A 15172-nucleotide genomic window follows, 5' to 3' on the forward strand; every position below is an offset into this window, starting at 1 on the left:
TTATATTTGGCTGGATCGTCCACCCGCAAATCTTTGTATCCCACTTAACTTTTTAAGCTAATAAAGCTTCGGTCGTTCCTCTAAAGAAAACTTATATTTTAAACAAAAAAACTTGAAAGAACACTTCCATGCGCTCATATGTGAATGTGATAGCCTAATTAACAGGACTTGCAGGGTTGGCACAAGCAAAAGCAACCTACTGTTTTGTTGTTGAATTGTGAGTTCGGCTCACCAGTTTTTGATGCCTGTTGCCAATTGCTAGTACATTCTCGGCTCATGACGTTTTGGATCATAATGCTCGGAAGAACAAAATTAGCAGCAGAATATGACATCAAATTTACGGACAACAAAACCAAGGTAGGAAACATCGACCAGATTACTCCGACTTGGCAAAACAACGAATCAATCTCCCAAATACGAGTGTTGTGATTTCAAACTGCAGGAGTAGTGACTAGATTTGACTGATAACTGAAAAGCGCATGGACCACTTTTATAACCTGCTGCTCTCACAACCAAGTAAACAAATCTAAAACAAAGATAAGACCTGTCTTGACGAAGCCAGAAAAGAAAACTTGTGCATCAAAATCACTCTACGGCATTCGAACCCCCCCAAATCACAACGAGCTCGTACTGTCCGCGGATATAACTTTCCATGCCATCTGACGGACGGCGCCCGCTTCCGGCTTCCCATTACTTACATGCCTTCGGTCTTCACGCCGAGCGTTCGTCTTGGTGGCTGCAGAGCCTTCGCCTGATTTGCGGCCTTCACCTTCTGCGCAGACCCTGCGAACAAAGGTAGAGCCCAATTGTTCCTCTCAAAATTGTACTCCTTGAAATGTTACTCTTATGTTAAAAGATTTGCGTACGTACCTGCTTGCTTGGACGCCTTGCTGTTGCTGCCGTCCGCCTTCTTGGCCGACGGCAGCTTCTTGCCGTCGCTGCTATCCGGCACCGACCGAACGGTGACGCTCGACACGGGGGCCGCCGCGTGGTCCGGAGACATCGCCACGACGCCGTTCTCGTCGCCGTACAGCGAGTTCCCTTCGCTGCCTGAGTCGGATGCCCTGTCCTTGGCGTGCACGGTGGCCGCAGTCTTCTCCCTCTCCACGACCCTGTACGCGAACATCTGGAACGGGACGTCCGAGACGCGCGCGCCCTCGCCTCGCTGCCACGCCGGGAGCCTCCTCAGCAGCTGCATCTCGACGTCGAGGTAGTCCACGGGCGGCGCCACGGGCGCGTCGGCCTGCTGGCCAGCCTGCTGCTGCTGTTGCTGGTTCTCCTTCTCCGGGTTCATGACAAGGAACCGCTTGACGTACCGGAGGACACGGCAGACGGAGGAGAAGCCCGGCCGCTGCGCCGGGTCGGCGTGCCAGCACCGCTTGGTCAGCGCGGTGAGGTACTTGGGCGTCTGGAACGGGAACAGCGGCCGCTCGCCGGCGCGGATGTTCTTGCTCGTCTTGTCGCCCTGCAGGTGGTTGTCCTCGAACGGGACCTTGCCGGTCAGCAGCTCGAAGCAGATCATCGAGAAGCTGTACACGTCGGCCTTCTCCGTGCACCTGGCCTCCGCGTCCGCCACGGGTACGCCCTCCGGCTTGAGCACTTCCGGCGCGTACCAGATGCAGGTGTTGTCGTCGCCGTTGGCGTTGGCGTTAGCAGACGCTTTTGTGCCATCCGACTGCCCGAACCCGGCGACCTTGACGTGCACGTAGCCGCCGTCGGGTTGCCGCGGCTTGACGAGCACATTGGACGGGTTCAGCTCGCCGTGGTAAATCTTCTTGCCGTGCAGGTACTCCATCCCGCGAGCGATCTGCAGCATGATGTCCACGGCGACGGCCAGAGTGAACGGCGTCCGCCGGCGTGGGGAGCTCATTTCCTTGATGTAGCTCCCCAGGTCCTTTGCCATGAGCTGGTCCATCACGACAAAGTACTCCTTCCGCTCCTCGTCGTGGAAGCAGTACGAGGCGTGTGCCACGTTAGGGTGCGCCACCGAGGACAGGAGCGCGACCTCGGCGCTGACCGCCTCGCCGCCCCCGATGAAATGGTTCACCGCGAAGCTCTCCCCCATCCACTGCGCCTCCTTGAGCCGGCCGCCGAGCCGCCTCCGGACGCTGTAGTCGCCGCCAAGCAGAATGGACGCCGGGTGCAGCGTCCCCCTCGGCGCGGCCAGGACCTCGGCGAGGCGGTGCTCGTTCTTCGTCAGGCGCTTGTTCGGCGCCGCCGGGCCCGTCATTTCGTCGAACAGCTGCGCCAGCACCCACCTGTCCTCCTTCCACGCGGCATCCATCCGAGCGACGAGTTCTCGGGAGACCAGATACAGCTTACCGTGCGCGTGCTGGAACGTCTTGGGCTCGAGCATGTCCCCGTCGTACTTCTTGGCGAGCAGCACCCGCGTCCGCTGCGCGAGATCGTCCGCGTCGGAGCCCGCGGTGACCTCCGCGGCGGTCTCGACGGCCTCGATCGCGACCGAGACGCACCACAGGACGTTGTGGAGGAGGTGTTCGACGCAGTCCGTGCCGTGCGCCATGGCCGCGGCCCGGCCCCACCAGCTGCCTGGGCGCGGGTCGAGGCACTGCCGGACGTAGCCATCGGCGTCGCGGAGCACGCGGTGGAGCTCCCGGAGCGGGGCGTCGAGGGCGCGCCACTTGGTGGTGCCGCGCTCGTCGAAACGGAGGTGGGCGCGGACCTCGCCGGTCACGGCGTCCAGCGCGTGCGCGCAGACGTCCGCCAGGAGGCGGCACTGCCGAGGGTTGATGCGGATGTCCGGCTCGAACGCCATGAGCGCGTTGATGCTTCCCACCGCCTCGCCGAGCTGACGGAGCTGCTCCATATCCCGATCGATCGGCGATCCGCCTTGCCTGTGCGAGGATGGATCAAGTTTTTTTTTTTGCTGGCTAGTTCTTCTTGGGGTACTCTTCTTCTTGCTATGTTTCTTGACAATCCACGGCCCCCAGCTTCTGCCTATGCAAGGATAAATAAGACGCAATGCAATTTTGAGATTTCGAAATGATTCGCAGGCTGTGCTAAAATATGCAGTTGATAAATGCTGGAAGCTGGACGCTTTCTCAAAATCGCACAGTTGTTTTCTTTTCTTTTTTCAGTGTTTCTTTCCATTTTAAACGGAATTCGAATTTTAGACGAAAGCTAGGCGTGTTTCTTTCATTTTATCCCCCTCTCTCCTTTTGGGGATTATTGGGTGTGAATTCGAAATGCTTTCAAAATAGTAAACGATCCAAATTTTGTGAAGCCAGCAGTACAATCGATCAAGAAACAGAACTTGTTTTACATGTATAGATGGAAGTATGGAACAACTCGGAAATTCGAGCACATATGAACTCACGAAGCAAAGCAAAGAAAGGGAAAAAAGAGAAGACGCGCGTGAAGGGAGAGAGAGACTCACGAGCTTCTTGGAGCGCCGCCGAAAGATGGATGGATTGCTTCGCCAGGGGACAAACAGCACAGCAGGTGGCCCTGGAAGAAGACGGATATGGTGAATTTTGCTTCAAGAGTCCGTCAGGGTTTCAGAGAGAGGAAACATTCTCCGAGAGATGCATCGTTGACGTAGAGACCCCGCCAAAGAGACAAAATCGGGAGGAGTCTCCAAAGTACAGTAGGGTAGGAAAAAGGACGAGGAAGAGACGCAAGGGAGAAGAAGAGGCAACGCAAGTGGTGTTTCGGAGTTCTCTGCTGTTTTCCCTAACTGCAACGAGTTAATGGGAGCACCAACGCTTCTTCGTGTTCTCGGTGTATGTAACCGCACCAGGGTTTTCTGTATCGGATCGTCGGTCTATTTCTTGATCTCTTTGGGGATGAGGAGTGGATTCTCTGTTGGTTTGTTCTTTGATTCAAAAGAATATGTCACAAGAATTCTTCCACTAGAGCTTGTTTGATTCGTAGACTTAAAAATCATAGGAAATTTCCTTATGAACTAGTACTAATACTTTGCATGTACTTCTAACATGCCGTTTGGCACGAGGGGGTTCGTGCCCGGCCAAGTAACACAAGAGACGGTACGGCACTGACCATTTCGCACCGGGCTACAGATGGTCAGACCCTGACGATTGCAGCGTAAACAAAGAGAAACGATGCAAGAGCTAGCAAAAGCTCCCGTACAGTCACGATCAGATCGATCCGAGCACACTCACTGTCAAATCAGTCCCTGATTGTCGATCTCACACGAACAAGTCAAGTCGGGTATCATCTCCGGTTGTTGGTTTGGCACCTGAGTTTCGAGGCAACGACGCCAATATCCTTTGCACTGACTTTATATCTTCTATTCCCTCCGTCCAACAATAAAAAACATATTAGGATTCGGTTGACCAAACCTTTGACGACAAATTATTGAATGAATATATGACTAATGTGATCAAAATCATAACCATAAGAAAATATCCTTAAGTAGGAATACAATGGATATGAATCGATGTCATATAATTATATGTTAATAGAGTAATTTGTGGTCAAAGAAAAACTAATACGCCCCCTATTGTTGTACCGGGGTAGTACCTTTTTCCTTCGGTTCGCCAAATGCCAACCCCGTGTTCAGTAGTACTCCTGACGTCCTCAGTGGGTGAAATTCAGCTCGTAGGCGTAGCTTTCTCTTCTTTTTTGTTCACTCGGGAAGCAGGGTGCAACTGCCAACATCGGGGCGGCGAGGGAGGGGAGCGCCGCGTGGCAGCCCACTTCGGCACTTCAGGCCAAAGCGGCAAAGTGTGGGGGTACGGCGGGGCCGGAAAACACCCGAGTTTGCTTGCAGAGTTGAGCTCCGTTGCGGTGGTTGGTGCGTCCTGGTCCAGTCGGTTACCAGTCCAACCTTACAAGCTGCCTTTTCGTGGGCGAGTGGGCGACCGAACGGGTATATATATCGTCTGCGAAAATAGAAAAGGGGATCGCCCGATTTGGTGCGTCAAAGCTCCCGATACGACCGTGGACCGTGCTTGAAATGCAACAGCATTTTTTGCGGTTCCACGACGAAAGAGAGGAATTCCGGAGTCGTCGGTCCTCCGCGGTTCTCTTCTCAAGTTCACATCATCTCTAGACCTCCGTTTCATAATTCTTGTCGAAATCTTACATGTATTTAGACACATTTTAGTAATTGATACATTTATTTTTTTGGCAAATTTGAGACAAGAATCATAAAACGGAGGAAGTATATGCGAGCGGCGTCAATTTTAGGTTTTTGTTACGGCAAAATATCCTTGCACTAGTAAGGGTCACGGTCTAGCAACACTTGAACAGCCCTTGCGTCGTATCGTGCAGACTCACCGATCGACGGCCATGCATATGACAGAGAACATTGCGCGTTCGTGTGGCATCTATTGCAATGGATCGACGACAACACTCAAGCTAAGTGCATTGGGATGAATAAGATGGCTTACTGTACTACGCTCAGTAGAGTGATGAAGCTCAACGACAATGAGATGCGCTCAAAGATTAGGACGACACTGGTTTTGGTGATCTCAGATGATGATACCTTGTGCTGCTTGTTTGCCACTCCCCCACGAGTAGACAAGGAAATGCATCCACTTGTAAATTATGCATTCGTCCCTCTAAATTTTTAGTCTAAATCATGATTTCTAGACCTAATCCTCCATGTAGCAGCTGACACAGCCATTAGAAAAATTAGAAAGCAGGTTTCAACAAACTTGGTGCTTGGAAAAGGGATGATTCTGGACACCCTTGGTCCTCCTGCGAACTTACAATCGTTTAACACACTACCTAGAATAACAGCCCTCGCAAGCCAGATTGCCAGAACACTCATTCGTCACCAAACCAACAAGGACTAATGCTAAAAGCACGAAAGTACGAGTTGTAAGATTCACAAGTTTCATGGAGTGGACCACAACAACCACGGCGTGACCGATAGACATTTAGCTTGTGCGGCATGTTGTCCACCGCCAAGGTGCTGCCAAGAAATAAAAATCTTTGCAAAAAAAGTTATAAGCGGTGATCAGTTGGAGGTTAGCCTTCTAGGGTCGAATTAACCATGGGAGACGAAAGAAGCAAAATATATTGAAACCATCTCCTACCGATGTGTTAGCAATTGACGACAAGGAGAAGACAAATTGTCAACGGAAGTCCAGTTGGGCTAAATAAGTGTCAATTTTGTTTTTGGAAATCTGGCTTTACGGATCCATATAAAGTACAATAACAGTCGAAACGAACATAAACAACAAGATTGCTGATAAAACTGAAAGCTTCATCATGATCCATTGAAATCAACGTTTGTAGGTTCATCCATTGTATACATTGCTCCATGTATTCGGTGACGAAATTACAAAACATCATGTTTGCACAAGCTGAACTACTCTGATAGTTTTGTAAAGTCGCATTAGCAGCCCAGCTCAAACGGTGGAAACATTAGATCGTTGAATGCACCACGGCCGGTGACACACCACTTGCAAGACTGAACCGTTGCTCCGTCGATGAATCGGTAAGTAAAAAGACCAAACCCTAAAAGACGAGCCATGAGAATCACTGGCTCCATGTAGTAGGCCACAACGTCTACAACAGAGAGAGATGAAGTCATCATATCAATTTTCAAGAAGCCGACATCTTCACGGATCGGACCACCAAGAATACACAAACCTAATGAAAAAATAGCAAAACACGTTTATCTGTGATTCCTCGTCTCTCAACACCATAACTACCGCTAAAGACGAAAGCAACCGTGGGACATCAAAGTTTTCTTCAAAACGATGACTAGGTTTGCTGTTCTCTTCTCTGCTCTCTGCGTAAGAGGTGCCGTCGCCGAAACGATATTCGGATTAGGGATGCAAACGGGATCCCGCGAAAGTCCTGTTTGCAGGAGATTTGAGAATTGAACTGCAAACGGGATCCCGTTCGCATCCCTAATTCGGATCAATTTTCTGCGGAAGTAGCTTAGGTTTTTTTTTAGCGGAAGTAGCTTAGCTAAATCTTGAGTCCTGCAAAATAAAGCCCATCAAACCAGGCCCATCAGGCCATCAGATCGAAGAATCAAACAACCCGAGCCTCCTCTTGACGTGTACGCCTAATTTGTCATTTCCCCAACTCGCTCTCGCTAATGGATCGGTTCCGGCCGCTCAGGCGGATACAGGTGGAGCCCGAGCGCGCGGATCCTCCCCCACCGGCGCCGCCGGCGGCGGGCGGCGGCGAGGCGGAGGAGATGGTGCCGGGGCCCGCGGCCGGGCTGCTTATGGGGGCCAAGGTGCGGCGCCGCGCGGCGGTGTACCGCGACTGCAAGGGCGACTACATCGGCGTCCCCAATGACCCATGCCTCGCCAAGATCCTCTCCAAGCAAGGTGCCGTACGCAGATTTCTTCTCTTTCCGCATCATCGATTATTTCGGAGTAGTGTACTTTGGGTGCGATCTTATTGGAGATCGGCTAGTTTGGTACTTGTGCACGCTGTTGGTCCCTTGAAATGGATCCGATGCGTTTCCCCAGTCTTTATATGTGAATTTATACGATGTAATTGCGGTAATTTGAATGGGCAAATCGCTTCCAGGACTGTCTTCATCCATGAGTTTAGCCCTCGTAGCAGAGCGATTGGATCGAAGAGTTTGATGCATCTTTCTTTGAAGTATCAGTATAGTTGTACACTTCTACAGTTTCTCCCTTGTTCTTGGTATCCTCAGTGATAACTTCTTTGAAGTATGAATATAGGGTCTATGTCTCCCTACTGCATCGACACTGTGCATTGCAACAAAGTAACGAATGATGTCTTATATGCATTGTTCGATACGAAAAACAGAACTACTGAACTAGTTCATGATGACATGATCTTATTCCTATAGGACATATGGACCCTAGTGATCACAATTGTTGGTTGTAGCTGACAAGTTTCCTGTCCTTCTGATACAACGTCATGACAGTTGGTATTGTCAGTTCGTAACTGCATAACCTAAGCCTGTAAGATAACATGATCCTATTCCTAGGCTCCCAGCTGTTTAGGAGATATGGACCTAGACATAGCAATTGTTTTTAAACTGACAAGTGTCCTGTCCTTCTGATACAACGTCATGCCAGTTGATATTTAAGTTCGTAACTACATGACCTAAGCCTGTATGGTGTCCCTTGGTATATGTTGTGGAGATATGGACCCTATTGATAACAATTGTTAGTTGTCACTGACAAGTGTCCTGTCCTTCTGATACATCGTCATGACAGTTGGTATTGTAAGTTCGTATCTACATAACCTAAGCCTGTAAGGTGATCCTTGGTATATTTCAGGGGATAACAAAGTTCTGTTTGCGGACAAGGTCTTGAAGTTCACACAATCAGGAAAGATGAAAAGGCGCATCCTTGTGATCACGGACTTTGCTCTCTACCTTGTTGATCCTGACGCTGATATATTGAAGAGAAGGATTGCACTTGCAGCTGTTGATAGGCTATGTATAAGCAACCTCAGTGATAATTTCTTTGCAATCATTGTGCCAACCGAGTACGATTGTTTAATGGTGAGCACTAGAAAGAAGGAAATTGTTGATATTATAGTTAGGGCTATCAAGAGCACATCTGAGTATGAACCTGAGGTGGCTTCCTCTAACAGGTAAATAGCTTTTATAACCAGTCCTTCTAGCACAACTGTGCACACTTTAGTTCTTTGGAAGTTTCATTGGAAGTATAAGCTTTTAGGTATTGTTGACAAATGACAGGGGTTCTGTCTTTTTGACCGACATCCATGCCAGTAAGAACAAACACCAATTATAGTTGTTATATAGCTCCACAGTTTTTATGCGAACTTATCAGTGCGTTTTGAACTTCCTCACCACCTCATTTTATGTCAACAATACCTAAAGGCTCTTAATCTGCTGCTTTTACCAGTTGCTAGTCGAATCTCTCAGCTTATTCGTTATGCAGGTTTGAGTACCATGCTGCTGCTGAAGTGATTAAAGAAGTTGAATTTGAGGAAGCTGATGGTATGTTTTATTGCTGACATTGCAGTATCGCAAAATGTGCCTATGAGCATGTCCTTGATTCTGTCATCATTAAGGCTATATTAAGTCATTACTAGGCTCCATGGAAGTATCTTTGTTTCTTTTTCTATTGGAGCAAGGATAAAGTGCATTTTATTATTGCTTCTTACCAACCGTACATTTTGAAGTGTTTTGATCGATGGATTGTCATGTTTTACAATTTCCAATTCAGGCGGCATTAAAACAAGGATTACGCACAAGGAGAAGTGATGATTCTGAACATGTTTTTAGTTCCCTGTAAAATGTACAGCTCGGTTCGTGCCGGAAAGTTCAAAGACACATGATTGTTTTGTTGTATTTTGTCTTCTTTTTTCTTGCTGTTGTACCTGGAAGAAGTGGCCTGTCATTTTGACGACCCACTATGGAATCTCTAGAATCTTGTTATCATGACACTTTGTACTACTGTGGATTTTTAGTTTTGTTATCATGCCATATATTGGAGAATAGATCAAGTGTAGGTATGGAGTCATTCGTGGGCTTCAAGTAGGAAAATGGAATATGGCCAGCTGTGGAGCTATTCAGAGCTGGCACCATATGGCTGGCACACCACCTTCGATTTGACGACACTGTGCTTGACTTGTGATGAAAAATATCAGTGGAGACGGTACGCTCGTACTAGCACAGTACTATACACTCCCCTGTCCACATCAGTGCAGAATTTCGTTTGGTCGAGCGCTTCTGTTTATTTCGTAGTACATCGTTAATGCAATCACAAATCAGGTGATCTGCGGATACCATAATCCCAAGGGACCAAAATGGCATCGTTCATGCGATGTCCTTATCATCTCTACTCTCAACTTTGAGTTATGACGAATTCTTAACTACCCAAAAAGAACAAGAGGAGAAGTTGTCATTGTTCTCGCGGCAAAGACGCCATCTCTAATTGTAAGCGTGCTCCTCTTCCCAATTAACAATTCGATAATATCCTTGCAGCCATCTCTAATCTAAGCGTGCTCTTCTCTCTAATTAACAATTCAAGAATCTACTTAAAAGAAAGGTTGTGTTGCATACATGTCATAAAAGAAAGAAGAAGAAAAACTCATCACGTCAGCAAATGTTATTTTCACCATTGACCACTACATCCGAGGCACTTTTCTCCAATCAAATCAAACTATATATTATATGCTTTATCTCCACGAAAAATCTTTGACATGTACCCAAGGGGTGGCGATGGATCTTCTAGAGCTCTCCATCCACGTCAAGATCACCAGATCGATCGATCGACCCCTTTGCCACTGGCGCTACAATACTGTTAACCGCCAGCCAACTTGTTCTCTCGCCTCTCGAGTCTCGACTCTATCATGAGCCCAAAGGCCATGCAAGCAGGGCATCTGAAACTACCCTAAAAACTGAATGGAGGGCGACCGACCACGGCCACCGCCGCGTACGACGCGAGAAAAAAAAATCGCGGCCTTTTTATCGCCGTCGCGTGGCTTTGTATCCTCGTAGACAGGGACGGGACAGCATTAGTGGAGGATCTAGGGAACACATCACGCACAAGCCCTGCCTACCAACCTCAGGCTCAGGAGTCAGCCACCGGAGGAGGAAAGAGGCGATCTTGTCATTGTGTCATTGTGCTGTGTGCTCGTCCACGATCCCCCTGACGGCGACGGCCACCGGCGCCCCCTCTGTTGTCACTGTTGCCAACACTAATTTTCTTCTTCTTCTTCTTTGTTCTTGTTTACCAAAAGCATTTTATTTTACACTGCTCATGAGAAACTTTCTGTGCCTGCGGTGCCCTACCGAGAACGAACAGGGCGAAGTAAACCGAAAGAAAGATGTCTCGCTGCTCCAGTATTTTCTTGCCCAGATCACATGGAGTAGATCCTCGATCGACAGACACCATGTGTGTGAGCAGCAGACGCACAGCGCCCAACATGGAATTCTGAATATATATATATATTTTTTTACAGCTAGACATCGGCCAGGTTTCCTCTGTCACCTCCAGTTCTTTAGACAAAACTAAGACCTTGACACATGGAACAAACTATTCTATCCAAGGAAAACTTTACAACACGACAAGATTAGGTTGCCCAGATCGGCCTCTTTTTCTCTTTGCCCTGCAGAACGGTCGTAGTAGTACAATCTTTCGCTCAGCTTATATAAAAGTGGAACCCTTTACACGGATGCAAATGCCACACGGCTCCTCTGTGTGGCTCTCGTGGTTATGTTGCTCCTGCTTCGTCTTTCGGCTTTTGGCCTATCCCTAATCCGCAATAGAGATATGCTAAGCATATCCTTTCGTGATTAGATTGGACGAGCAGGAAAATGATGCCTTCTTTCGATAATGCAATGTACTACACGCGTTCCGAAAATAGAAATTTCGCACTAAGAGACGCTATACGTACGTTCTAGCAAGGCCGATACACCCTGTAGTTGCTGGTTTAACACACTCTGCGTGAGACAGAGAGTTGGGGAAGGAGAGTGAAAGAAGCAATGGATACGAGGATATTGGACCAGAGTACCGGACGTATAAGTTTTGTTGAATTAAAGAAGTTTCTTGGTTGAAAAAATTAAATAAAGAAGTTTGATCAAGTCAATAATTTAAAATCTATTTAATAACTATTATATCAACTCAATACACTATGAAAAACTATTTCACGGTGATTCAGTGATTTTGATTTGGCACCATAAATGTTTATAATTTTTTGCTTAAATCTGGTCAGACTACGCCTTATTCTTGTATTTCCTCTATCCAACAAAAGATGTCTTAACTTCGATTAAATTTGAATGCATAAATACACTAAGTCATATCTAGATACATCTAAATTTTGACAAACTTGAGACATCTTCTGTTGGACGGAGGGAGTACGCCAATGTGAGGAAGAATCTTGGTGGTCTTTATTCTAACAAACACGAAATTAAAAGGAGAAAGAGGTAGGAAAATAATACGTACTTCTCCAGGGGGAAACATCTGGATCGACCTAGAGGTGAGTTTCTAAAGGCTCACACTGATGTTTGACAGGACCTGCGGATTGATTAATGATACTCCCTCCGTCCAACAAAGAATGTCTCAATTTTGACTAAATTTGAATGCATATATACACTAAGTCACATATAGATATATCCAAATTTTGATAAACTTGATACATCTTTTGTTGGACGGAGGGAGTAGGTGAAGTTCAAATCTTCATTTGATTTACGAGGTCAAGACAAATGAAAAGAAGGCAGGAAGATAATGAGACACAGCAAAAGAGACAAAATGTGAGCTTCCCAGCTCACAAATCACTACACCATGTTTCAAATTGAGAGGCATTTTGAAAAGTCTAAAAAAGGAGGCAAAATGCATTCAAAAGTGTTTGGAGGCTTTATAAAAAATGACAAGGAAGTTGGGGAAGGGAAATGTCATTTACGGCAATTTGAAAAAAAGCCTCCAAAGATAGCAACCAATGCATTTTTAGATTGCCTTTAATTGTTGTCCGCTGCATTTCTAAAATTGACTTAATTGTCAAACAGAGGCATTTTTCCAAGGATGCTTATTGGGTCCAAGTCTCAAAGAGGGATGTCAGATTTAGTACGCTACTAGCTAGTGGCCGCTCTCCGGTAGATCATGTGTAGCTAGGCAGTGCTAGCATTCTTCCTTCATTATACTCTGATCGATGACGATGGGTCAATTTATCTGTTGAGTGGAGTCTACAGATTGATGACGATCGGAAGAGTTGGGCGCTGTTGCTGCTCGCCCCCCTTGATTCTTTTTCTCTTACCTTTCTAACTGCTTATGGACTTATAAATCGGTGGATTTTTCTGTCAGCAAACGATGTGGGACTAATGTCCAAGGCAACCATGAGTCCATGACGCGGCAAGCCTCGTCCATGCCCGCTGCAGGGGGGATCCGGAGGAGCGGCGGTGCCCCGGGACACGGCGCGGCGCAAAACGCGACGGAGATGCATCGGAGGCAGCTAGCCTGGCGCGAAGGAGGTAGATCAGCGCCGCCGCCCTCGTGCCGACGACCGCGGCCAGCGACTCCCAAATTGAAGCAGAACAACGCGGAGAGAGAGAGAGAGAGAGAGGACTAGCCGACGTCTGCAGCCTCCGCGGAACGAATGGGCGAACGACGGCACAGCGACGGCAAGGCATCCATTGGCACGAGATCGGGACCCGCTGAAGGACAGCGGAGGAGCACCCAGGGGCCGGGGTGGCACCAGATCCCTTGCGAGCAGAGGAGGAAGAAGATAGCGGGCTTCCATGGCAGAGCGCGAAGGAAGAGGAGGTCATACTCGTTGCCGTCGTCGGGATCGATGGTTCAATGTGGGAGCCTGGGAGGCCATCAGGTAAGGGCACATGATGTGAAGACATTGAAGTGGAAGGGCTAATTTGCATATTGTACATATTTTTTGAGGCTTTTTCTCTTAAAAGCCTTCAATGTTGAAATCTATTGAGGCTTTTTTCGAAAATGCCTTTGATATCCAAAGTTTTTAAGGCTTTTTTTTCTTTCTGAAATGCCTTTGTTGTTAATTGTTTTTGAGGCATTCTCTTAAATTTGCCTCCTTTTCCTTGTTTTTTTAAGGCATTTCATCAAATTGCCACCTAAAATGATTAGCTAAGGCTATTTAAGAAAATGCCTCCACCAAAAAGCCTTCAAAACCTGTACGTGGTATAGTGAATCATCGCAAATTAATAGCACTGGCCATACAAGAATAGAACCTCTCAAATCCATTTGATCCAATGAAATATGAAGATAACAATATCAGGCAACTATCGGGACTACTCCCTCCTATTTTGAAATGCGATTATTGTAGCAATAAATGCCTATCGTAGCAAGGAAACTGCATGCTGCTGCTTTCTGGCTTAGATTTCTTCACATGGAGCTTATTCTTGATACCTTATCGCCTCGGCTCTTTTGATTTATTTCGACGTGCTAAAAATCACATGTGTCTCAGGAAAGAAATATCATGCACGGTAGATGTGGAGGAGGAATCTCTTCCAATGTCCAAAGAACTGAAAATGTTGGTTTAGATTGAAGAACTGTATCATTGTATCGCTTGAACTAAATACTGGCGGGACAAAATTTAATTTTATGCAGAACAACTATGCCAACATGGCGATGTTAGGGTTTCTTGCCATAAAATGTGCACCAACGATATATGGTACCAGGTTCTTCAGACCGATTCAAGGGTTCGATAACGTCGACTGCAACTCTGGGACGCTGGTCCTTAGGGGCACGTACATGAGGATTCCCCTCGTGTCATCAACAAAGTTAGACTGGATTCCTTATGGGAGCGGCAACAACGGTGTGCCATCGGCTTGTTCTGGCAATGGTAGCGGTCCTCCAATCGTCAAGGGATCTCGATGTATTTTTATTATGTTTGAAATGCTTTATAGTTATGATGGACCTTTATCTTTAAGTAAAGAAAACATGCATGCCTATGGCAGAGCAAAGGCAGCGTGGTGACTACAGAGGAGGAAGTCGGGGGAGTTGTGAAGATCAGAAGAAAAAATTGTATTTCCTATATATTGGAAGGTGAAGTTGGATGTTTACATCTAGCTCGATCCAGTTGTCTACCTATTTGACTGAAACACTCTTTTTTATCCTTTCTCTCTAAAAAACACACTCTTTTTCACGATAGAAATAAGACTAAAATGATTTTCTTAATATCGTCTCCACGAGGAAACACCGTGGTGATATTAGAATTTAGATCATCTAGACGACTCTGAGTTGACTCGATCTTAAAATTGTGATACGAAGGGGAGAGAATAAAGTTGAGTCACTGCAGAAGAGTCCAATTCTCAACCAAATGTCGAGTAAAGTCAACTAAGTATCGATATTGTCAGTATAGAAAAACAGAGTCGATACCGTTACCTCTATACCATGTATTCAAAGCTAACAAATCAAACAGACTTAGATTAAGACGCAACCCGTCATATGAATTATTTCATTGTCGACTTTAGTTAATGTGGAGAGCTAACAATTTTTTTTTGACTCTTATCTTTTGAGACCCCAAACAACGCCTTTGTGCACGTAAAATCAGCGTGCTTTCAAAGACAAAAGCACGGGTATTTTTCTATGACCTGAATGATATGATTTGAGAAGGGAAAGAGGAGGGCATTGTGCATCTTATCGCCACCGCCGTTGATTAGATTCGCAGCTAAGCTCCGACCACACCTTACCGGATCAAAGTCAGATCGATTACTTATGCATGCATGGCTCGTCGGCTGGGCACTGGAGGAGCAAAGAATTTGTTCGGTCGTCCGGGAATGGAAGGGGAAAAGGGCGGC

The 15172-nt window shown here is 46.9% G+C and overlaps 2 protein-coding genes across 3 annotated transcripts; one reads left to right on the forward strand and one right to left on the reverse strand.

Moving 5' to 3' along the window:
* Positions 1–386: 386 nt before the first annotated feature.
* Positions 387–3856, reverse strand: LOC100834316. 2 transcript variants are annotated; one of them, XM_003569333.4, is made up of 3 exons: positions 3398–3856; positions 871–2954; positions 387–783 (listed from the first exon to the last, which is right to left on the reverse strand). In XM_003569333.4, the coding sequence occupies exons 2-3, from the start codon at positions 2825–2827 to the stop codon at positions 695–697; spliced, it is 2046 nt and encodes a 681-aa protein (XP_003569381.1). In that variant the 5' UTR covers positions 2828–2954; positions 3398–3856; the 3' UTR covers positions 387–694. The 2 variants fall into 2 exon arrangements, with proteins under 2 accessions (XP_003569381.1, XP_014753943.1); XM_014898457.2 differs by having other exon boundaries at positions 871–2958.
* A 3151-nt stretch (positions 3857–7007) lies between these two features.
* Positions 7008–9413, forward strand: LOC100834917 (myosin IB heavy chain). The gene is made up of 4 exons (XM_003569335.4): positions 7008–7280; positions 8211–8529; positions 8841–8899; positions 9129–9413. The coding sequence occupies exons 1-4, from the start codon at positions 7043–7045 to the stop codon at positions 9164–9166; spliced, it is 654 nt and encodes a 217-aa protein (XP_003569383.1). The 5' UTR covers positions 7008–7042; the 3' UTR covers positions 9167–9413.
* The last annotated feature ends 5759 nt before the right edge of the window (positions 9414–15172 follow it).

This window comes from Brachypodium distachyon, chromosome 2 (assembly GCF_000005505.3).
Source record: "Brachypodium distachyon strain Bd21 chromosome 2, Brachypodium_distachyon_v3.0, whole genome shotgun sequence".
Taxonomy (NCBI): Eukaryota; Viridiplantae; Streptophyta; class Magnoliopsida; order Poales; family Poaceae; genus Brachypodium; species Brachypodium distachyon.